Below are 25,594 nucleotides of genomic sequence, written 5' to 3'. Positions count from 1 at the left end.
TCAAAGTGATCCGTGAATATATATTGCTAAAATAGCTTTTTGTATTCGATGAACAACACCGAGGCCTATTCGGATACAAACAAACCGATGGGGACAAAACACTTTTTTGTCTCTCCTTTTTCTTTTTTTATTTAATTAATATTTCCATCATCATTCACATGGACAAACCAGGCTTTCTTCCAACTAAAAACTCACATGCACCACAAACTATACCATCCCCACCAACACCTATAGGGTAAAATTAATACATTTTTCTTCCTATATTAAAAAACTTTAATATATTTTAAAAAGTTTAATTATGTTTTTAGTTTATTAAATCTTTTATATTTATTAGCTATATGAACTGAAGAGGTTTATTTGGAGACACATTATTAATAAAATTTAAGTTCAATCACATCAAAGATTAACACTATTTTTAATTTAAAATTTTAAAACAATAAATTTTTAAGTTTTTATATATATTTTACTTTCTCATTTTTATTTAGTATTTAGACTTACGTTTGAATTGTAAAAATATTTTGATCCTAAATTCTAAATCAATCGTATTAAATGTTTTTTTATCTTATTAAACTATGTTCTAAGTTGTTATTTGAATTGAAATAAATTAAATAACTCAAATTAAATAAAAAATTAAGAAAATTATATTTAGTTATTTTTTAAGTTTTAAAACCAATTTATATTTAAAATAAGTACAAATTTTAATTTTACTTAAAATTTAAAATGTAAAATCATATTTAATTATATTTTAAAATATCAAAATTAATATATATATCAGTGTATTACACAACAAAGAACAGTCCAAAAAGCTTCATCAGAAAATCCAAATTCTTATAATTTCAACCAGGATTGCCTTCTGCATTATATCTGATTTTTCGAAAACCAAATCGATTTAGTTAGTCTTCAAATTCTAGAAAGATCCGTGAAGCAAAAGCTAGAAATGGAAGTACCTTAACCGTAGCAAATATTACACAAACTTTTGCATTCGTTGTTTAGGGAATAAGGAATCGAATTGTTGTTATGGTGAACCGATTCCTGCGGTTTCCTTCTGAGAAAACCATGATCGCACCTTCATCTAATTAAGAATGATATTATGCATGAACTTTCCACATCTATGTATTTGGTTTCTTAACCAACCACACTCTCTGCATCCCAAGATCTTGGAAATGCAATGCTTACTAACTTTTTGTTTTTAGTTAATCAAATTTCATACCATGTTTTTAACACCATCTTAATTCTTGAGAATCCAAAACGAGTAGGTAGGGTGGTGAAAAGTGAGAAAGTTGAAAAAAAAAAAACAGAATGGAAAATCAAATTGTTTATGTTCAATAAAAAAAGTGGAAATGAGTAATAATTTTACTTTGTTTATTAATTTAATATCACTTTTAATTATTTATTATTATAATAAAAAATATAAATATTAATAGGGAGTGAAAAAAAAAGAGTTTTTTAAGATAGAAAATGGTATTGAATGTCATTATGATTTGCATTGATTGATTATGTATTGTTTAAATTCAAACAATAATGTACAATCAAGATCCTATAATTGTGATCATATAGACTAATACTTTTCTAAATAGGATACTGATGAATAATTGCAATAATTATTGTAATATTAAAAGCCATAAATGATAAGATATTTAATAGGATATTTGATTTTGTCTAACTTCCCCTCTCACACTGGTGGTGACACTGGTAGTGACATGGTCATGTTAAGTTTATCTCTTAACAAGTTGAATTGTGTATGAGTGAGAGGTTTAATCAAACAGTCTGCAATTTGATCAGTAGTAGGAACATAGGCCATAGTTACTTCATTTTGTAGGACTTGATCACGTATGTAGTGTACATCTATCTCAATATGTTTAGACCATGCATGCATGACTGGTTTAGAAGCAATTGACTTGGCACTTAGGTTATCACACCACAGAATTGGTTTTCTGAGCATTTGTAGTTTTAGTTTTGTCAACAAAGATCTGATCGAAGCTACTTCAGTAGCAAGATTAGCCAAGACTTTATATTCTAATTTTATGCTTGATCATAACACTACCTTTTTGTTTTCTTGAAGAATAAGAAACAAGAGTTTCTTCAAGAAATACACATTGTCCTACCGTGGATATTTTGTCATCAGTACTAGTTGCCCGATCTGCATCAGAATATCTCATTATGTCAAGATCATTTGAAAGTTTTATGTGTAAACATAGGTTCATTGTGCCTTGAAGATATCTTAGTATTCTTTTTATTCCTTGTCAGTGATCCATGGTCGGTGTGCTCATGTATTGACTAAGTTTGTTGATCGTAAAAGCAATGTATAGCCTTATGTTGGTCAAATATTGCAATACACATATGGCTTGTCAGTACAAAGTAGCATTGGTCATTGGTTCCCATTCTGTAGTGAATTGTCACCATTAGTGTTGGACAGACACAAATTGTCTCCATGTTGAACTTTTTCATAATATCTTTTATGTACTTAGTTTGCCTTAGGTACATTCCACTATCATTTCTTTCTACTTCGATGACAATAAAGTAGTGTATATGCCTTCCAGTGAGAAAGCAACATTCAGTTGATTGATGAATGTTTTTAAATATTAGTAGATCCTTCCTGTTATAATAATGTCATCAACATAAATAAGAAGGAACGTGGTATGATTTGTACCTCTAAGAATGAATAGAGAAGAATCACTTTTTGTGTTTTGAAAACCCCAATTCAGAAGCGTGTCTCAAATCAAGCCCTTAGTGCCTGCTTCAAACCATATATGGTCTTGGACAATCTACATATATAATTCGGTTTGGTTGAGTCTATGTAGTCTTCAAGTTTATACATAAAAATTATTTCCTTCAGATTTCCATTTAGGAAGGCATTGTTTATGTCAAGCTGACTAACATCTCAATTGAAATGTATTGTAATGACTAATATGATTCTGAAAAAGATGGACTTGATCACAGGACTGAAAGTTTCATCAAAGTTTATGTTTTTTGTTTGCTATAAACCTCTTGCAACAAGTCTTGCCTTTCTTCTTTTGATAGAACCATCTATTTTATACTTGGTTTTGAAGACTCGTATTGAGTCTATGAGATGTTTTCTTGACCCTTGAATGATATTAATGTACAAGTTTGATTAGACATTAGAAACTTGAATTCTGCATCCATGGTTTCTTTCCATTTTGTCTTGATTAGAGGCCTTTACTTTCAGTCTTTCACCATTCCTAACAAGTAAAGAATTTGTACCATTATTTTCACCAATTTCTTGAATTTTTTCACTTTGGTGAGTGATGAGTCAATATTTTATCGATTCACTTAGCTTATTGTACTAGATTTAATTAGGGAATTGTGTTTGAATGTCCATTATTTCCTCAATTTTGCTAATTGTGCTTAATTTGACTAGAAATTCTTATTTTAATTAATTTGAATTATCTCAGCCGATTTATTTTCATTATTAATTGTAGGGAAATTTTTGAAATATTATTTTGGGACTTCAAGAAGGAGACCATGTCATTTGCTGCATCATTTTCGTTCATCCACATCAGCATTGTAGTTTAAATTAAAATGTAATTTCATTTTTAGGCATTTTTTGGGCATATTTAGGGTTAGGCCCATTTTAGAATTCTGACCTAGTTTTGTGTGCAAAGGGGGGAAACCCATTCACTCTCCTTCATTATGCATATTACGTTTTCTTTCTTCTTGGAGAGCTCCCATGGAGGTTTTTTCTTTTTCCTTTTCTTTGTACTGAATTTGTGTTTTAAATTCTCAATGATATTTCGTTTCTCTTTTGCTTCCACTAGCCATTTTCGTTTTCTGCACTTTGGGTTATCTTCGATTTTTTTTTTTGTTTTGCTAGCTTGTTGCGTTGGTGCTTGTCATTTTGTTTTCCTCTTTTCAATTTGATTTCAAACTTAAGTTTCGTATTGAATATGAACTTCTGATTATAGTTTTGTTGGTGTGTTTTTGGGTTTGCATAATGATTTCATTTTTGCATTCATTTTGGTTTGTAGGTTGCATTTGGTTTTGCAAGTAGGTATTCATTTTCCAGTGCAGTTTCGTGCTTTTCCAACTCTCTGTTTTGCGTTTTTAATGCTTGGTTGCAGTTTCAATTCATTCATAATGGTAGCTTAATCGGTTTGGGTTGGTCATTAGTGATTTTGCAATGTTTTCCATTAGATTTTGTGTTGTTATTGCGATTTTGTTACTATCACTTTGCATCACATTCAATTTGTTGTGCACTTGTGATTAGGAAACGCTTAGTGGTCTAATTTGGGTTAATTATCGCTTAGTTAATTAATATATTCGGTGCAGAATTGATTGAACAAGGTACATTTCGTTTGCTTAATTCGACTTTAGGAAAACCTAATTGATCTTCGCTTAGTTGGTTGATTGGTGTTGGAATAGAGTGAAGCAACATTTAATTAATTGTTAATCAAAGATTGGAAGTGTTTTAATTGAGCTGATGACAAACTTGTCTCTAGTCAGTGTTTTAATTTAGTTCGTTTCAAGTCATAAAATTGTCACATAACCACCTCCACCACGTGTTCGACCTAATTTCTGAACCACATTTGGTCCTTGAGAGACAACTTAGGGATCAATTCACCTAGTATACTGCACTTTAAATGCACATTAATTTGATTCGGCTACGGCCTCCATTAGTGACTCACATGGTTGTTGGCTCCACTGTCAACATACAATTCATAATCTTGATCTTGATTAAGTGAAGCTATGAATGCACTGTGTGTTCCTTGTTTTTCACTTTCAACAGATTGAGTTTTCCCTATATAGGACTTATCAAATCGATAATAACATTGTATAGTAGTGTGATCAATCCTTCTTCATACATGATGTACTAGTTTTGACATTCTACTTCTTCTTATGCCACATCTCATGCCTCTGAAATTAGAGTCTCTCCAATTACCTTGGGATCCAAAACTGTTGTCTTTGGACTCCTTCTTGGCAAAAAGTTTGTAGAGACATTCAGGTTAAGGTTGCCGAAATTATTAAGTTGATCTAATCTGCTTTCAAAGGTTAACAATTGAGTTTTCAATTCAACCAAACTAATGTTATTCTGGTAAGACAGCTTGACAACCACTGGATTGTAATCAAAATCCAAACCATATAGTGTTTAAATCACTAAATCAAAGTTAGAGATTGGTGAACCTTCCAACTTTAACTTGTCAACAAGATTTTTCATCTTGCCAAGATATTGCTCCATCTTCATGTCTCCTTTGCGTATGTTGTGAAATTCAGATTTGAGATCGATGATTCTAGATCTGGTGTGTGCATCAGCAAGACTTTAAGCTTCATCCCAAAGTTGTTTGGATGTTTCACAATAAAGCAATTTAGTTGCAATGTCAATTGACATAAAATTCATCAGCCATCAAGATTGACTTTTGTTGTCATGTTCTTCGTAACAATGAATTGGTCTGGACATTCTATTGTCCCTAGTATATAACCATCAATTTTACATCTTCTAACCATTAGTAAGACTAGAGATTTTCATAATGAATAATTGTCTCTGTCCAACTTGACAGAGATTGTAGAAAGTAGGTCATTTTTTTATTGATAATGGATTATATGATCGTTGTGGTTATGAATAAAGAGATGTTTGTTTGAAAGCTCTGATACAAAAAAAAAATAGTATTAAATGTATTGATCATATATTGTTTAAATACAAAGAGTAATATACAATCAAGATTATGTACTTATGATAATACATACAAATACTTTTTTAAATAAGATGTTAATAAATAATTACAATAATTACTATAATATTATATAATAAAAGAATAATATAAAAATAATAATACTATGAATCTTCAAAGTTAAGAATAATAAATAAGATATATCACATAATATTTGATTCTGTTTAATTTTTTATTAATTTTTATAAGTAGAACAGGATTAATTAGATTATTACCTTAGAAAATCTTTAAAAGAAAGGAAATTTTATGTTAAAATAATACATTTATGATTAAAGCCGCCAAATTTGTCACATTATAGGTTTTTTCTGTCTCGAAATTATGTATTTGGATTACCCACCAAAATTAAAAACAAAAGGTTGGTGGAGGTATATGTATAGTGTCTTTTACCTTCTAATTTTCTTCATTAAAATTATTGTGCATTATTTAGGATAGAAAACGACAACGTGGCCCTACCATTAACGAGTTGCACAGTATCTAATGAATATGTATATATGTATACTATACTTAGATGCATAATTAAAAAACTTCAACCCAGGAAACAATAAGAGACAAAAATTTTATTTTTAATATGTATGTGTGCATTATATTCAATTAAACGACATATTTTTGTTAGAAGGATACGAACAAGTTGTACTAAATTTCAAGAACATTAACAATTAAAATAATTAATAGCAGTTATGAGTGTTAACATACTGTTACTTAATTAGTTTTAAAATCTGTTTTGGTAATAGATTTGAGTATTTTTCAATGTTAATTTATTCAGTACTTAAAATATTCATATTTTCCAATTAAGATTTTATTATTTAAATGTGGGTGATATAAGTGTAATATTATCCTGTTATCTCTATAATCAAGTAACTCTTTTTTCACAATCAGATTATATTGTTTTTAAAAACAATAGAAATTATATTTGTCTTACCTTAACTGAAATATCATTTTATATTAAAAAAATTATTTGTTAACATATCACGTCAACCAATTAATGATAAATTAAATAATAAAAACTCAATAAAAAAAATACAAAAGTTTTAAACACTTAACATTTACAAATTTTAGTAAAAAATTATTGAAAATATTCAAATTTATTAAGTCTTAAAACTTAATTAAATAAATAGTATATTATTTTATCATCCTTAAAGGCTGCATGTAGCAATTTCTAAGTATTTTAATTAACTTAATAAAGTTATAGTTTGTTAGCTTAATATTCCTAAAGTTATGTGAATGAATTATTAATTTAACTATTGAATGGGTGATGGAATGATAATTGAGTTACTAAAAATCAGTCTGAGTTAGTACTTAAAAAGTATAACTTTAACAATGAAATGATCTCGCCAAAGTTAACATTATAACTTTTACATAATTAAGTTAAATTTTCCATTCTTATTAAATTGTATTGTTCTCTTACACTATTAAAGTACATTTATTTTTTTTTAATTTAACCTGTATATTTATTTGTTTTAAGTTAATTTGTGGTATATGAAATTATCTTATAGATTTAAATCCATTTAGAAAGATCTAATAGTAATATGGAAGTAATAATATTAATAAAATGGGTAGACATTTGACATTAATTTAGTAATAAAAAGAAATTAGTTTATAGGCATATAAGTTTTGAAGAGGTTGGTGAAAGGTGGTATGGGAAGGAATAGAAGTAGTATTTTGTTTGAGGCATATTATGAATGATAAAGGGATGAGGAGAGTTGGAAGCATGAAATTGTTTATATATTGAGAAATAATGGAATGGAAGCAAAGCTAATGATGAAGTTCACGAGAAGACTTTATAGTTCACGAGCACACAACTCACAAAAGACGGCTAAGAATCTTATGTGGTACTCCTTCTTCCCTCCTCCCTCTCTCATCTTTCTCCTCACATATAAATTATCTCCTTTTCTCACCACAGATAATACAGCTCAAAATAAATGCAAATATTTACAAACTAAAATTCAAAATTAACATAATTAATACTAAGTCTCACTTAGATATATAACATATCTTTATATCCCACATGCCATCTCCACAGACATAACTATTAACAATTTTTACATACAAGACCTTATCGAATTTCAAATTATATAATAAAGATTCAATTTAGGTACGTTAATAATGTGAGATTGTTCTTCGTATTTAAAGGTTATGAACAATGTTATTGTCGTAGAAAACTACAAAAACATTTGTTTATCTCCTATTGTATATAGAATTATTCCTCTTTTTCTCACAAAATTTTTTATAACCATCTTTTTCAACTATGAATACGTTTAAGATTTGCACTTCACTACAAAAAAATAATTTAGTAAATATCCAAATTAATTCTTAAAAGAATGAGTGTGTTAAGTTATTCGTCTTTGATTAAAATTTTTATGTCAATAAGTCTTTGATAAATGTTTTAAAAATAAGTACTTACAAATTCAATGAATAATTTATCAGTCAACACATTCATTTCTCATATGTTTTGTATGATAATATTTATTGATGAAAAAAAATGAAAAGTTTAAAGTAGGTTCAAATATAATAATTTATGCATTTTACTAAATGTTTAAGTAATTAACACTTTGAAAATAACACTTCTCTTACAATGTCCTCATGTTTAGGAAACATGTTACAATTGCATACGAGGGCACAGTCAAGTTGTGCATTTTGGGTATTAGTAAAAAAGTAATATATTTTTGCGGATAAAATAAAAAATAAACAGTTGAAAGTTTTGAATTTTACCAAAGTATATATATAATGCATATTTTCGAAAGCAGCAAAAATTTGTCACCATAGTTGGTGATGGTTGAATATTATAATGTGGTTGAACTCAAGTTCATTGTGAGTTGTCAAATAGGAGAAATGTACCTAAGTTTTCTTTGCTTATATTATACCTTTAGTTTTTGGGGTCATATTGTTTGTAGAATTTATTCACAATGTAAGTTCTTCTGCATTGTCGTTATGTCAGATGAATTTTCATGTATAATAAGATCATTCGTTTTATAATAATAATTTCTTCAAAAAGAAACCAAAACTGATTAATAACAACACATCAAAATTTAATCTCTGTTTATCATATATTCAACAGTGAATTAGTTAACTTAAGCAATACTGATTGATGAAACATTATAAGATTAAATGGTGATGTGAGAATAAAGAAATGGTTGGAAGCAAAAGAATACAAGTTGTGGACGAAAAGGTCAATGAAATCACAGAAAAACACTGTTGAGTAACATTATGATGTGGTGGTATTTGTGTAAATGTGTCACTGCCAGTTTACTGTACAAAGAAACTCACAGGGAATGAAGCAAACACATTTAAATAACAGAAACCCATATTTGATGTTTGATGATTGCATATGATAGTCCAATGCACCTCGTGCCCATCATTGTCACCCAAAAGAAAAAAAACATACATATTTTATATTCTAATTTTGATCCAAACGTAATTTTTAATTTATCAAATAACTTATAAAACGGTATACCAAATGTGGTTGAATGGTAATTAATAATATGACTACAGTAACATAATATTTCAGTGCACTTGTTGCCAAGCATTCTCAGTACTTTACTTCAATCTCACTTTTCACGTGACTTTGTAGTTTACATTAATCAGAATTTTCCCTTACACCCAGTTAAAGATACGCAGAAGATAATTTCTCTGCTATGTGACTCTTGCTGGTTATGTAAAGTGAAATTGATCCTGAATTATCTTTGCAATGGTAACAGTTTACAGACTAAAATTCAATATAAGTGGAAAAGTGATTATGCAGAAGAGGTAGAGATGGAGGGTGTGAAAGAAAAAGAGAAAGAGAAACTTGGGTGGTGTAGTTCCTTAAATTGAGCAACAGTGAAAACAAATGAATGAAAACTGATTACCAGATCCAACTCTGAATTAGGTTCAGTAATTGATACATTAAACTAATGTGACCCCCACTCACATTGGGATTTTGACATATGATCTAATGAAAGTGAATTTTCTTGTTCACTTGTCTGATTTTAGTGAACCTTTTTCTATGCAATATATTTCACTTTTTGCTGTTTTGGGGGCCTCAACAGATATGAGAACCTCACGCACAGAAATTCGTGCAGGAGGAGCATGATATGGTACTTTTTCTTTTGTTGTTATTCATGTGTGTGTACAGAAAATGTTGTCTAGCATAAACATGAAAAAAATGCTGCAAATCAGTGGGCGTGAAGGATGGTTTCTCACAAATCCATCCTTGCTGGTACAATGGCTTGCTTCTTTTTATTTTATTCATTCACTTCACTTCCCTCAATCTCTCGTGCTTCGGCACAATTTTTTTCTCTTTCGGTTAAATAAGGAAAAGAGAAACACAAAATTCTTAATTGGAGGGTCTTTCTGACCACAATAGCTGTGGCTCATGGCTTAACAAGACAAAGTGACAGAACTCTTGGCCCGTGAAGGTTGCACGTGATCATAAAAGACCTGTGACAATTTGTGTGCCATTGACACCTTATAGACCCATTCACGTGGAGTTTTTTGGTTTGGATTTCCACAAAATCTTGATTTATGACATTAACAATGATACATGTTAAAAAATTAAAGCACAATTTGAGGGGAGGAAGAATCAAACAAGTTGAATGTGATTGATAATCTCCTAGACTCTTACCATTGAAAAAAAAATTTGAGAAGGGTGGTAAATAAAATCCACATCAAGTTCTGAACTTTATCTTTGGCTGGTGTGTGAAGCTCCCATCTACCTTTAACTTGTCTGGTTACCTAGTGTCATTCTGTGATGCTGAAACATGCCGAGGAATATCTTTGTTTGTGTTCACTTTTGTAATTTGGATTCAATCTAGTCACAATAATGGTACTGTTATGAGGTTAAGCTAAGAAAGTTTGACAGATAGAGCAGGTAGATTTGGCCTGAGAGTTTCTCCTATAGAGTAATAATGAAGGGCATGCACAAGCCATGGTTAAAAAACAATATAGTCCCCTTAACTGTCGCTTTGTATGATCACATGCAATGACATTGTTGTGTATGTGGCAAGAGAATAGCAGCTCAATAAACAAATTCTAACCAAAATTCACAAAAAGGAAAAGAGACTAATAAATGAAAGATAAAAGGAAGAAGAATGGGGAATGAAATCATAAATGCCTGACATTTTCAAGAATATTTTAATACACTTGTTTTTGCCTGCACAATTATTATTAGCCTTCAAGTGTTCTCCTTATATAAACAGAGCCGTCACTTGTTTTTTTGGCAACAACACAAAGAAGCTCTCTCTGTTGGTCTCTCATCTCTCTCTCTCTCTCTGTCTCTCTCAGCCCTCTGCTGAATTTCTATTCACATTTCACCAGAAGCTACCAACATGAGTGCCTTGAGTTTCAGGGGCTTCACATACATGTTTCTCATTGTATTTCTCATTTGGTCTTCCAATTTTGAAGCCTGCATTGCAAGAAGAGGCAAGCACTGGAGACATAGTAGCAGGGATGCATCGGCTGCTTTGTATAAGAAAAAAGGAAAAAGTTATGGAAATGGTCACAACAAAAACCATGGTGGAGGATCAAAACCAAAGCCTCCATCACATAAAGGCACCCCAACATTACCAAAGCCTCCACCTCATAAAAACATTCCCTCACCACCGTATCCACCACCATCAAACGAAGATAACCCCTCAACTCCCCCACCAAAACCTTACATTGGAGGCCATTCTTCCTCCACCACCTTCAATGTGCTAGATTTTGGTGCCAAGGGAGATGGGAAAACTGATGACACAAAGGTAACTCTTTCAACCTCTTAATGTAACTTCTGCTAACTGGTTAACATGTAAGACTGAGAATTTTCAGTTCATTACAGAATTCAATGTTCCTTGTAGAATTCAAGGAACATCATAGTATGATGAAATTTACTGGAAAAGTGAGTAGAGGCCAAGGGGGATACAGCTTAGGTGGTTTGTGGTTAAAATTTTCTGAAATATTATGTTATTCAAAACTACTTTTGTGCTCACAGTTATGCTCATGTAATTACAAATGTCAGAAAAAGTGAACTGGCCCAAGTACTAATAATGCAGCAATTACATAAATCTTGAAAATTAAGGTTATAGATTTCAATTCGAAACCTTCCCCATTTAACAAGTAATTTTGGGATTTGACTACGGTTTATGTGAGAATTTTCCTTTTTCTAACTTGAAATGATCTGGGTCCAACTAAACAAGTTCATGGTAATTGGTAAACATAATAGGCCATGCGGAGCATAGAAAATTGCTTTCCCTGTCTTTTCTGTTTGTGATCTTGCTCTTCACTCTTCAGTTAGTAATATACCCATTAAACAAAGTTTACAGTGACGTAAAATTAGAGCAAAATATATAGTGAAAAATACAGAAAAGTGAAGACGCCAGAACAAGCCAAATGGGTGGGACCTACTTAAAAAATTATTCTCGTTACGACAGTTGAATCACATTTTCTACTATAATTTTTAGTTTATAGAACACACACACCAGTGATCACAATTCCACCTATTATTTAATATAGTGATTTTATTAACCCAGAGAAAAATTATTTAAATTTTGAAACTATTGAGTTAAAATTCAATAACGACACACATTAATAAAGTTAAGAAAATATTATGAATCCATCAGAAATCGTTCAGGCATTATGACATTTTTATAATGTTAGTGCATTTTAATTAAATTGCTATCTTGAGTTGGTAGTCGAAAATATATATATTTTTATTATACTCATTATTTTATGTGGAAGTTGGTCCTGTAACTGAAACAACTATACATTGAAATTGAATGCAGGCATTTCAAGCAGCTTGGACTGAAGCTTGCAAAGTAGAGGCATCAACCATGGTGGTTCCATCGGACTACGTCTTCTTTGTGGGGCCCATTTCATTCTCAGGCCCATACTGTAAACCCAACATCGTTTTCCAGGTAACATATCTACATAGAGTGAAAGTAGCAGGAATGAACAGAGAGAAAAAAAGAGAAAATAACAGCAAAATAAAAAAAAATGGAATTAAAATGCCAAAAAAAAGTAAAAAAAAAAAAAACATGATACCCCACTAGTATGTTCATGAGCCGAATGTGATGTGGCATCAGAAAATAACATCAACATTTCTGTCATTCTGGTAAAGACAGAACACATGCCTGTCATTTTCGTATGTTGTAAATGTAGTTAAAATTAAACAAAAATATACGACCATGATGATGAAGAAGATATATGTAGTTTATTTAAAAGAGTCAAGAAAATTAATTACAAATAACATGTACATTTTCAGGAAAAATAAATTGAGTAGTTTCCTGGAGAGTTGTCTAATCAGTTTCGAAAAATAAACAGAGTTGATTTTTCGAAAAATTATAATAATTGATACAACTTGTAAAACTTTACATTCGTAAATAAAACTTAAGTTAATAGTTATGAGCTTTAGCCAAGAAACCGTACATATGATGGAAAAATATGGTTAAAAAGCTTAGCATAAACGACAGAATTATGTGACCTAGGACAAACTCTTGACCACCACCACAAAATAAAATAGAAATAAACTGCCTCTTACTTTATATCTTCACAAATTTACCTTTTCACGTGATTGTCCCTGTTTATTATGCATACTGTATCAACCGACAATTCAGTTGAAGTGATGCTAATAAGGTTTGTTATGATGTGTCAGCTTGATGGCACCATTGTTGCACCAACAAACCCCAATGCCTGGGGCAGAGGACTACTACAGTGGTTAGAATTTACCAAGTTGGTGGGAATTACCATTCAAGGAAATGGTGTCATTGATGGAAAAGGCTCTGTGTGGTGGCAAGATCATCAATATGATGATCCTATAGATGATGAAGAAAAGCTCATAGTCCCTTTAAACCAGACAGTACCAAGTCCCCCACTGCCGGTAATTTGTAGTTTTCTGTAAATTTTAAGTAACAATATGAGAAGAATGCCTTGCTAGTATTGTTCATACAGTTCTTGCTTTGTAATTTCTTACGTTACAATTTTGTTACTCACCTGACCTGAGCCTTTTATAATTACATGATTGTACTAGATTCAAAGTGAGCTGGGAGGAAAAATGCCATCTGTCAAGCCAACTGTGAGGACCATTTTAAACCTTTCACAGAACCAATTTGATTCATGTTTAGGAGTTATTATTGGAATATAATGGAGGTGATTTCTTTATGCACAGGCACTGCGCTTCTATGGGAGTTTTAACCCAACAGTTACAGGCATAACAATTGTAAATAGCCCACAATGCCACCTCAAGTTTGACAACTGCAATGGGGTCATGGTCCACAATGTTAGCATATCATCCCCTGGGAACAGTCCTAACACAGATGGAATTCACCTTCAGAACTCCAAAGATGTACTGATATATGGCAGCACTATGGCATGCGGTAAAATTTCATTAACTTGTGCCACATTTCCTTTTCATTTGAAAATTTATTAAGAGGACAATGTGGTTGATAGGGACAAAATTAAAGTGAAAATGAAAACTCAAGACAAAAAAGAAGAAAACTAAAATAACAGTTACATGCATGTTCTATGATTCTTAAAAGAGCACGGCATTATCTTATCCTATCCACAACCAGATTGGACACGTAGCTACAAAAGGAAAATACCAATGCCTGCTAGTCATAAGCTACATGGCACGTGTCAACAGCAAAATCCACACTGCATCATCCAATTGTAGAGTACTCAGTTCCATAAACAAGAGCTTTTTGTTTTTGCAGTTCTTCCATCACTCTTGTCTTATTGGAATTATAACTTCTGCCTCACATTCCTCTTCAGTCCTCCACACACAATTTAGGCTGGATGAAAATAGCATATCGAGTGGTCCATTACAAGCTACCAAAACTTTGGGGTGGGGAGGGGGGATGATTGCAAATGGACAAAAAACAGAAGTAAAACAAACTATGTAGACTTACTGACATATATGGTCCAAGTTGGCTCACTGTATTTGAATTCCAACTATTGTGCAGGAGATGACTGTATTTCCATACAAACTGGATGCTCAAACGTTTATGTTCACAATGTCAACTGTGGACCAGGGCATGGAATCAGCATTGGAAGTCTAGGAAAGGATAACACCAGAGCCTGTGTTTCGAACATTACTGTCAGGGATGTCATCATGCACAACACAATGACTGGCGTCAGAATCAAAACATGGCAGGTAAAATATAAGAAACCCAATGCACTTTAGCTCACAAAACAAAGTATATGTTCCTAAGTCAAACGGAAAACTTGACTTCAAAATCATTTTATACCATGAAGTGGTTATCATTTTAAAGAATGGTCATGACAGTGAAATCAATAATCTGTTAACTGAATTACTTCTGGGAGCATAAATGAGTACACTGGAAATCAATTTTAAACCTTCAACTGCATTTTACATGATTTTTCAGGTAACATGAGAAATTGCCAAACTTAATAGCTATTCTAAGATGCAGTGAAAATTGTCTTTTCTTGTAGCCTACGATCCAATTGAGCAAACACTTGTGTTTCTTTTAGCAACGCTGAATATATCCAAGTTCTGCCATCATTTCCAGCTCTAGAACACGATGAAAATTATGATCTCTTACAAACTAACATGTACATCTGCACTGTAGGGTGGGTCAGGCTCTGTACAAGGAATACTATTCTCAAATATACAAGTCTCTGAAGTTCAATTCCCAATTGTGATCGATCAATTCTATTGCGATAAAAGAACCTGCAAAAACCAAACATCGGCTGTTTCTCTGGCTGGAATAAACTATGAAAGGATAAGGGGGACATACACAGTTATGCCAGTGCACTTTGCCTGCAGTGATAGCCTTCCTTGTGTAGATGTTTCTTTAACCTCTGTTGAGTTGAAACCAATTCAAGAACAAAACCATCTATATGATCCTTTCTGCTGGCAGACTTATGGTGAATTGAAAACTCCAACAGTCCCACCAATTGGTTGTCTACAGATTGGGAAGCCCACAAACAATCGGATTCAGACAGATCATGATGTATGTTGATCAGATATAAATTAAAATGCTTAGCCTGCTAGATAAAGTATGTATATTGTAAAAATCCTACTATATAGGAAATTTTCTTCATTAGGGTGATACTGATTTATCATTGTGAGAATATACCGGCCCTGCGATTAGCAAGAGGTCTAGAATAGTATAATAGGTAGCCTTGTAGCTGTGGCATATGCAAGAGCTTGAGATATTATTATACGAGTGTTAGCATTTCTGAATAAAACTATCGTTTTTTATACAATGTCAGCACCATGGAATTTCAATCAGAGGACAAATCAATAAAACATAAAATGCTGCAGTCAATCAGTATTTTGTGTTGCAGTCCAAAATACAATTGCGTGCGCAGTTGCCAAGGTTACATTGGCCATATTTGTCTGCAAGTTTTCACAAATTCAAACTACGGCAGCTAAATACAGATTTAGAAATACACTCACTCAGTTTTCTGAAGTGTTTTTAAAGCAAAGAAAAATTAGTCATGCATAAACAAACACGCACAAATAACATCGAACATGAGTAGTGCATACTTAGAAGATTTCAACATATAGAAAAGGAGGTATCTTTCTCTATTGTAGCATATATCTGCTAAATAATTAAAATTTTGACCTGAAAACATATCCTTCATTTGGTTCTCCTTCCTTCCCATGCTTCTCTTCTTTTCCTTCCTCCAATGAATGTGAAGAGGTGTGATGCCGCTGGTACAGGGCTTGACATGGAGGAAGAAAGCGAGGTTAATATTGTCATTTCATCAAGCTTATAGGGTGCAGGAAGAAAAAATCCCTCCACTGTTGCCTTTAATTTTCTTGGATCCCAAATTTGTCCTCTTCTAACAAAAAACCTATACCATTGTAGTAAGAACGTCTCAAACTCAAATAAACATTTTTATAAATATTTTTCTTCTCTAAATATTTAATGATTTAGTTTTGTATGATTTAAGGGTATAAATAAATATTTGGAAATTACATTAATTGAATACATTTAATTAAATCTATTATTGTTATGGAACCATAGAAATTCCAATTACTTTCTACTGTTGAATATTGAACATGGTAACATTTAAGGTTGAAATATTATTTGCAACCTTCATAGACATTGGTGCATTAATTTTGCAGAAATTATTCCCTGTTTGACATACATTGTGAATAGTATAGAAATTGAAAATCACCTTCTTTTATTTACATATCAAATAAATAATCTATAAAAATTAATTCGTACATAGTTGGTGTTTTATTATTATATTTTTTTTCATCTTCAAAGTGTATATTTTATATTAGGTTTTATCATTCAAGTGGTTTTCATTTGTTGTTGGAAATAGTATATCGGTCTTTCAATTTTTTTTTTCAATTTGAGTTTTTATTTTAGAAAATTTGAGTTTTTATTTTAGAAAATTTGATACAATCAAGTTCTTATCGTTAATTTCATACTAACCCTGTTAAACATGATGTCATGTGTTAGTTCATGATTTTTTTTATTCTTTTAAATATTTTTTTTTATTTTTTATCTTTTTATATATTAAAAAAATTGTCACGTGTCAAACTACATTGTGTCATGTGACAATAATAGTGTGATGAGGCAATAATAATACCAAGTGTCATTGGATTAGTTTCAATTTGGTCTCTCTATTCTTATTTTGTTTCAATTTAGTTCTAACTTTTTTAAAATTAAATAATTTTATTCCTTTTCAAATTCAAACAAAATTTAATTTGTACTTAAATATTATATAAATATTTTTATCAAAATTGATTATTTTTATTAATACTTTTAACAAATTAGAGAAAATTTCGTGGAGAAAATAATTTAACCTTTAGTTTTTTTAGTAGAGTGCAAGCATGTAAACTATTATTAGTTGATAGGATTTAAATAAAATCATTGTTCAATTCAATAAAAAAGTTAAGTTGGGTAAAGTTTGTGTAGTTTTGTGATTATTAATAAAATTGGATTGCATTACTCAATTGAATCACATCTTTTAAATATTTTTATTAAAATTTGTAACTTTCAAACTCTTTTAAATTTTTTAAAAGATAAAACATATTGAATAGTTTAATATATTAGAAATGAAGTTAATTAAATATTTTTAACAAAGATTAAGTGTACTTATTGTTTTTTCCACATAATTTACTCTAATTTTTTAAAAATATTTAATAAAAATATCAATTTTAAATTTATATATTAATTAAAGTCCGTTTGAATTATAGAGAGACAAAATTGTTTAATTTTTTAAGAAGTTAAAACTAAGTTTAGATAAAATAAAAATACACAGATTAAATTGAGACTAATATAATGACATGGGGTATAACATTCACACGTAGAACTACCACTGCCACGTCACACTGTCATTGTCATGTAGTATAATGTTAATTTGATACGTGGTAAAAAATATTATTTAAGAAAAATAAAAAAGTATTTAAAAAAAACTCTTATACATTTTTAATGATGTTAGTATGAAACTAATGACAACCCTAATTGTAACAATTTTTCAAAATAAAAACTCAATCGAGAAAAAAAATATTAAGAAACCAATTTGTAATTTCTAAAAAATTATTATCTTTTAAGTTATTATTATCTTTTGTTTTCGGTTAATAAATAAGTTGAATTGAGAAGGAAAATACTATATATTTGATTCTTTTCAGTCCATTCTTCTACCACCATCACACATGTTAAACAAAGTCGTGTACATCAGTTACGACTTTTTATTTAAAAAAATAAGAAAAATACGATTTTTGAGAATTTTTTCACTGGTTAATTTGTTTTTGAAATGATGTTTCTCAGTTGATTTTTTAAAATACTTATATTCATGATTAAGTTGTGTCGGTTGACACAACTTTATTGTAAAGAAGTTGTCAGCATTTTTTACAATTTCTGACTTGTGAAATTAAAGTTGTGAAAGTACATAATGACTTTTGTATAACTATTGAAGTGGCAGAGATAAAAGACAACTTCTATTAGGATTAAATGTAATTAGTCGTACACTAATCAAAATTGTGGAAGGTTTGAACAATTTTTAGTGAATCAAAAGTTGTGTTTAGGTTAAGTGACTTCTTCAAAAAAAAAACCAAGCTTCCATAATCGTATAAGGATTGAATGACATTTTCCAAAAATAAATTATACTGAAGTTGTAAAATGCTTTTACAATTTCTACATAAATGAGTTATACTTACATACACCGAAATCATACAGACGATTTTCATAAAATTATTAAAATAGAAATGTATTTATATGAAATAAAGTAAATAAATTTATAATATAAAAAAATTGAAAAAGTTAAAATGATATGTTTTAGGTACGGCTTTATTATAAAAAATAAATAAATAATAAAAAATCATACTTAAAACATACACTTCTAAATATTTTTAATTGGTTTATATTATAAATTTATTTATTTTATAAAAAAAAGTATGTGTATTAAGAATAGGAGTTTTCAATGTAGTATATTTTAGAACGAGTAAATTTTTACTCATTTTTATCCTTTTTCGCTTTGATCTATGACCTGTATGGATCTATGACCTGCATGGAACCTCTTTTGCATGTATCATTTAGCTCCTTTTCTTGTTCTTGGTGGATTTAGAGTTCTAAGGACTTTGTCCGTTTCCAATTTGGTGTCTCGTAGGTTCGTCTTGCGTTTCAAGTGATTTGCGAAACGTTTCTGAGTTGAGTTGTTATTTTGAGATAATGGAAGCTAGACCTTGTTTTAGTTGTGATTGTAGTGTAAATTTAGTATTTTTGTAATTTATAGACGTTTAAGTAAAAATTGGTGTGTTTGGGTAAATTGGATGTATGTTAAATTAGTATTTTAATGCTAATGTAAACCATATGAGTGAATAATACGAAATGATTATATCGTAATAGTTTATTTTCCTTTCACAACTTTACATTTTCAACATATAACAAATACGAAACTTGCTGAGATCACTGAAGCCACTCTGAATTTGTTGAATTGTTAAAAGATCTGCGTAATTATGGTTTCAATAAGGATTGGCTGAATGATGTTGAAAAACTCAAAAACGTGCTTTGATTCCGCATTTGGAGGATCTTAAACATTAAGTGGCGAAAAGTCTTAAAAAAGTAGTCAAGCTAAACTACATATGTATTGTATGATTACCTTGTAACTAATGTGTTCTGTAATGACTGAGTAGTGTAGCCAAATAAGTTTTGTAGATTTGTGTTGAGAATGAATAGAGAAGTTTGATTGTCAATACAAGGTTTATGCTTTATGATTAATATGTATGAACAATTGTATGAATCATGTTAATACGATGAATAATATAATTTATTTTATATAATAATATTCAATTTTAGTTTATATTATTTGATTGTTTATTTTGTTATCAAAATTAATTTTATCACAATCAATAAAAAAAAAGTTAATTTATACACATTTTCGGCAGTTTGAGTGGAACCTTTACTTATCCCGTCGGTTTTTACAAAACTCTTGTCAATTCCGACGGTTTTTGCAAAACCCTTATCAATCCCGGCAGTTTTTGCAAAACCATGTTACTTCTCACGGTTTATGTAAACCCTTGCCAATCTCGACAATTTTTGCGAAACTCCTGCAAATCCGGACAGTTTTTGTAAAACTTCTGCCAATCCCTACAGTTTTTGCAAAACCTCTGCCAATCCCAACTATTTTTGCAAAACCTCTACTAATTCCAGCAGTTTTGAAAAAATAAAATCGTCAATAATTATTTACCTCTACAGCTTCTTCTAGGGTTTTTTCAATTATGAGAATTATATTTTTCGAGGATTAAACCCCGATGACATAAAAAATAATCCTACTAAAATTGCATATATTTTTGTAGTAGAAAATGTCTTGTGTTAAACTTTCATTAGGTGTTATTTTCTTGCTTGATTATTTCTTCTTCAATTTTTCCGTGGAACCCACTCAGTGGGAAGAGAGAGAAAATTAATTGCTAAATGGATGTTGGCATTAAATGAAGGAAGAGAAATTGAAGAATTGGAAAAGCAAAAAGATTCGCAGATTTACTTTGGATGAAAAGGGGAGTGAATATGAAAGAGAAAATGGCGTTTTTATTATTCTTTTTATTTTGCATTAATAATGGATATGGTGAGAATTGATGCAGGGAGAGACTTCACGTGAGATTCTTTCTTTTTCTTTTAACACAGGTAGTTTCATTTGGTGTAGAAAGGGTTTTATTTTTTTTAATAACAAATTATTTAGTTTATTTTGGGTTAAAAGTGGGAAGTTTTAGGATGTTTAAAAAGGGTAACGGGTATTTTAAGAGGAGAGTAGATCGTGGGATATTCAAGATTTTCTGGTGGTTTTTGTTTTAAACTATATCCAGATTTCAAAAAGGAATATAAGAAGATAACCAACCCTAGGCAAGGCACATTTTAACCTAGGGAACGTGAGAGCTAGCGGCAGCGGTAGGAAGAAGAGAAATTTGAAGACCAAATATAGGCTTGAGGAGGGAGATCTTGAAGTTGCAACGTGAGGGAAAAGAGAAAGCTTATTAAACTTTACTTTGATTTGTATTGGGTTATAATCTATAATATGAGTATCTGTTTGGGTAAACGTGTAAGGGATATTACGATGGTTTCATGCTCTCGGTTCTTTTTGTATGCGTGCACGTAAAAAGAAGGAAAGGAAGTGTAGGGGTAGTTAACTAAGTTTATTTCTAAAAGTTTGGGTGTTGTTCTAATACATGTTATGTTTGTTTCCATTTCTCGGTACAATGGTGGTATGCTATATGTTTGTCTTGGTTTCCTTTATTTGTGAATTTGTTTTGGATATGATGGTATGAGAGATGTTGTTTCCATTCAGAATTACTTAGGGTATGTACAATGGGAGTTTTCATGAAAAATATGTTTCATTTTGTGTATATATACGTATATTACCGTGGATGCAGTGTGTATATTATTATATGTGAAAGTTTAACTTGAGCATGAAACTCCTTTCTTGGTACATGTCCATGTTATTGTTTTCATTTTCACGTGAACAATGTTAGGGATAGTAAGTGTACAGTGCAGATTTTATTTAAAGGAAAGTGGTCTTTGTTTTCTTGTGTAGCATCGGACCTTTTGTGGTTGCATGCATTTGCTTGTTCTTGTTTTACCCAAGTTTAAATTATAATATATTACTTATGTTTTGATACTCCCTTTTGGATTGCCAAAGAATGGTTGCAGGGGTACTTTCACGTAATGTATGGTTTTATGAATGCATGATTTGCTTTTGAGAATTATTTTTAGGGGTGGACCAACGAATTAAAAAGGGAGTGTGTTTAATATAACTTGAACTATTTATGTGTTTGGGTTGATTTGTTATTGTTTTGTTGTTGCTTAATAATTGTCTTGAGCACGTTGGGTATATGCGGGTTTATAGGGTGGGAGTGAGAGTATGGTACGTTTTTTTTTTCCTTATGGAATTGGGTTTTATATTTGTGTTGTGCCTAGTAAAGTTTCTGAAAGAGTGGTGGGAGTAGCATTAGTACTTGTCCAGTGAAGTTATCTGAGAATAGAGTGGTGGAGGGTGTATACTTCCCTGGTGAAGTTTTAGAAGAGTGGTGGGAAGTGATATACTTGCCCGGTAAAGCTCTAAAAGAGTGGTGGGAAGTGGTGTATTGTCGATGAAGTCTTCTAGAGAGTGGTGGGAGGTGACACTTGACCTTATGGGTGCATGCAATCCGGTAGTGATTTAATATATAGTGAATGGTTTTGAAGAACTTGAGGTATGAGTTGGTGAATGACTGAGTGAGTTTGAGTGAGTTGGTTATTGTGATGAAATAATGGTATGATTATATGTGGGTGACTTGGAATTCTAATAGTGGGGTGGTTAATGATTTGATGATTTATGACGTATGTGGTGTCACTATTCGGAAATATTATTCTAAGTTGATGTTTAATACTTATGTGTGTTTATATGTCTTCTTTCTGTTAGTTCACCCTTGCATGTTGTGATTGTGGTTTCCACCTACGACGATCGTACTTGTAGGGAAGTAGATGTTGTTACAGATGTTGCTAAAATGAGGTTGAGCGGCGAGATACATGGGAGAATTATGAGATTTTAATTTTGATCCTAATAGTTTTGTAATGGGATTCTATGAACATTGTGTTATTCAATTTGATTTATGAAGTTTTCTAAATTCAGTTATGATAAATGAAAGTTTTTATTTAAAACCATATCTCGCAATCAGAGTTAAGTTTTGAAAAGTTTTGTAAATCTGTGACATCCCAAAATTTGGGGTGTTACATGCAAAGTGAGAAAAAATGAATTTTATATCTTCTGATAGCGCTAAACGCCCAAACAGGGCACTGAGCGCTCATTTTCCAATGGCCGTTCAATGTCACTTGGCGTAGTTGGGCACCATTGAACTAGTTTCAGGGGTTCAGGATTTTGGACATTCTTTTGTTAGCATTATTTTAAATATAAAATAAATATTATAGCATTTTCAGTTTTTAAGGAACAAAAAGTGGTCCATTAAGCCATTATTTTTATTATTTTAACTGCATAAAGGTTATAAAGCAGTTATTAATTTTGTTTAAACGTAAAACCCATTAATTTTGAACCTGTGATGGCCAGACTTTATATAAGGGAATGTGTTACTCTCAGTTTTGATTACTAAGCATACTCCTCTATTCAGAAAATACACCATGTTTTTGGATTACAAAATTGCAATGGCAGGAGGTACGCACATTATTCTTTCATTTTGCTTCCGCTGTTTTTGATCAGGTGTTACTGTGATGTTAATATAACATGTTTAGGTCAATTTTATACTCTGCTATTTTATCATTTGGTATCAGAGCCTGGTTTATTCCTCTGCCTTGCATGTTTTCGTTGATTTTGATTTTTAGATTTATGGGTTTTATTATTTTGATTCATTTAATCCAAACAAAATTCCCAAATTAATGTTAAACCTGATTACAATTTTTTTTTTGTAATCTTAAATGGAGCTTTTATATTTAAAAGCGAAAATAAAATTGAAATCGGGTCAAGAGGATCTGTCTAAAGCTTGAAGACGATGAACAATTTCTGTCTGTTCGTTTTTTCTCTCTCTCACGTTTCAGGATTTTTTTTTATCCATTGAAAAATTCTTTTGCTTTTCTTCATTTGTTTAGGGTGTGTTCACTTGGGGGTGATTGAGAGAGATGATTTGAGGGAGAGTGATTGAGTGGATTTGAGGAGATTTGAAGGTAATTTTTTTTGTGTTTATTTGAGTGAATTTGGAGGTAATTGAGAGTGGATTTAGAGATAAAGTTTGTAAGAATTAGTGTAAGATTTGATTGATGTGACCGTTTTAAAAAATTTGTTTAATTGGTAGAAAATAAATATTACCAAAATGCTCCTAGAAATTAAAGTAATATAAAATGATATTTGTTAATGTTATATTTAATTGTAAATGTGTTTATGAAGAGTAAAAAATTAAAAATAATTATTATAAATATTTTTTATAAGTAATTAAATTAAATTTGAGTAAAATGAATTTATTTGAAACAATAGTATTTGTTTGTAATATAATTTATTTCCAAGTAGTATGAATTTATTTGTTATGGAGGTGAGATTTATTAATTTTGAATACAACCGATAATTAGACGAAGTTATAATATATTACATGACATAATATAAAAACTGCGAACATAATAACATACAAATATATTTGGTATAGATCATGATGAAGTTGCTTTAGTGAGGTATGTAAGCAATCTATTGAAACGATATTGTGTCGGCATCCCTATTAAACGTCTTGTATGGGATGAATGTGAAGATAGAAAGTTGAAACACTGTCTGAATAAATTGTCATCGTGAATGTTCATCGCCCGTAATAAGTTATGAATTTCTTCCGAAGTTGGATTAGATGATTGATTCCTAGCCATTAATAGTGAATTTTGACGCTCTATGGCCTGTATTTGGCGTTCAAGAGCCGCATTGAGTCTTGTTGTTTGAGTAATTACTTCTTCCACTTCATCAATTATTCGTTTAACCATCTGATATGCAGTTAATTAAGTTGACAATAAATAGAAGTATGCAAATTGATGTGAAAGCAAGTACAATTCAAAAATAGGTAATGTAAGAAATCAATCACATAAGTGAAGTACAGGAAAAAAGTCATGTAATGCAGTAACGGAATACTAAGCAACTTAATCATCTAAATGGTGAAGAATTAAGTTAACATTTTGATTCAAGTGAGCAAATTGTCGGTTCATGTCGAGAGATAGGTTTGATAAGTTATCTTCAATACGTTGAACCCGCACCTGCATTTGTTCCATTCCCTGCATTCTGTGTTGAAAATCTACCCCCTCCCACATTTGAGTCATCATATTAGGATGTGAAAGATGTGGAGGAGGTTGCACAGGGTTGTCATGATGGTGTGGTTGTTGTTCTTCTTCATCATCGCCAACATCGTGTTGCCAAACACCGTTGACATTAACAATATTCAACCTCTTCAAAGAATTAATTGAAAAATGATGTATTGTCCCAATATGAGTGCTGGCATCGGCCTTAACATGTACTCCACAATATTGCATGATTTGGGTGATAAGGACATCGTACGGAAGGGGTGTGTCACCGACCTTACATTTAAGCGTGTGTTGCATTATGTGATGAGGCCAATTGATAGCTATATTATTTTTAAGCACCCATATCATAAAGATATCCTCCTACAATAACCTTGCAAAATTTCCAGGTTGTGGAGTCAACATGTGGACAATAACATAATGCAGAAGTCTATCATTAATATTCAAAGATCCAACTGTTTTAATTCGTTCACCTTGCATGTCCGGTCTAACCATAGTAGCTAATGTCATATCCCTATCATAGGGAAAGTCGTATGGGATAGTAGAATAACACAATTTTTGACCCTCATACTTCAAATTAGCAACATTCAACCAATCAGCAGGTTTCAATTTAATTCTTCTCTTGTTGACCTCACTGAGCAAATATCCATTTGTAGAAATCTTAAGATTTGAATAGAAAACTTTGATCAAATCTGGATAGAAGGTTCCCTGCAATGTCAAAAATTCAACCAC

General features: G+C 31.0%; 1 protein-coding gene and 1 pseudogene across 1 annotated transcript; one reads left to right on the top strand and one right to left on the bottom strand.

Moving 5' to 3' along the window:
* Window positions 1-4,631: 4,631 nt before the first annotated feature.
* LOC148206252 (uncharacterized) lies at window positions 4,632-5,535 on the bottom strand (annotated as a pseudogene).
* A 5,326-nt stretch (window positions 5,536-10,861) lies between these two features.
* On the top strand, window positions 10,862-15,744 carry LOC124821649 (Pectin lyase-like superfamily protein). The gene is made up of 7 exons (XM_047293565.2): window positions 10,862-11,398; window positions 12,419-12,550; window positions 13,288-13,512; window positions 13,663-13,707; window positions 13,801-14,008; window positions 14,594-14,784; window positions 15,221-15,744. The coding sequence occupies exons 1-7, from the start codon at window positions 10,988-10,990 to the stop codon at window positions 15,611-15,613; spliced, it is 1,605 nt and encodes a 534-aa protein (XP_047149521.1). The 5' UTR covers window positions 10,862-10,987; the 3' UTR covers window positions 15,614-15,744.
* The last annotated feature ends 9,850 nt before the right edge of the window (window positions 15,745-25,594 follow it).

Source organism: Vigna umbellata, chromosome 1, assembly GCF_029865625.1.
Source record: "Vigna umbellata cultivar VRB3 chromosome 1, Vumbellata_1.0, whole genome shotgun sequence".
Classification (NCBI taxonomy): Eukaryota; Viridiplantae; Streptophyta; class Magnoliopsida; order Fabales; family Fabaceae; genus Vigna; species Vigna umbellata.
Note: the sequence above shows the minus strand (reverse complement) of the source record. Positions and strands in the feature narration are given on the sequence as shown.

Bases quoted from the DNA above. Each gene is read 5' to 3' on its own strand.
- LOC124821649 (XM_047293565.2), top strand. From the start codon at position 10,988: ATGAGTGCCTTGAGTTTCAGGGGCTTCACATACATGTTTCTCATTGTA. The intron at 11,399-12,418 runs GTAACTCTTTCA...AATTGAATGCAG, and splicing joins GGAAAACTGATGACACAAAG to GCATTTCAAGCAGCTTGGAC. The intron at 14,785-15,220 runs GTAAAATATAAG...TCTGCACTGTAG, and splicing joins TCAGAATCAAAACATGGCAG to GGTGGGTCAGGCTCTGTACA.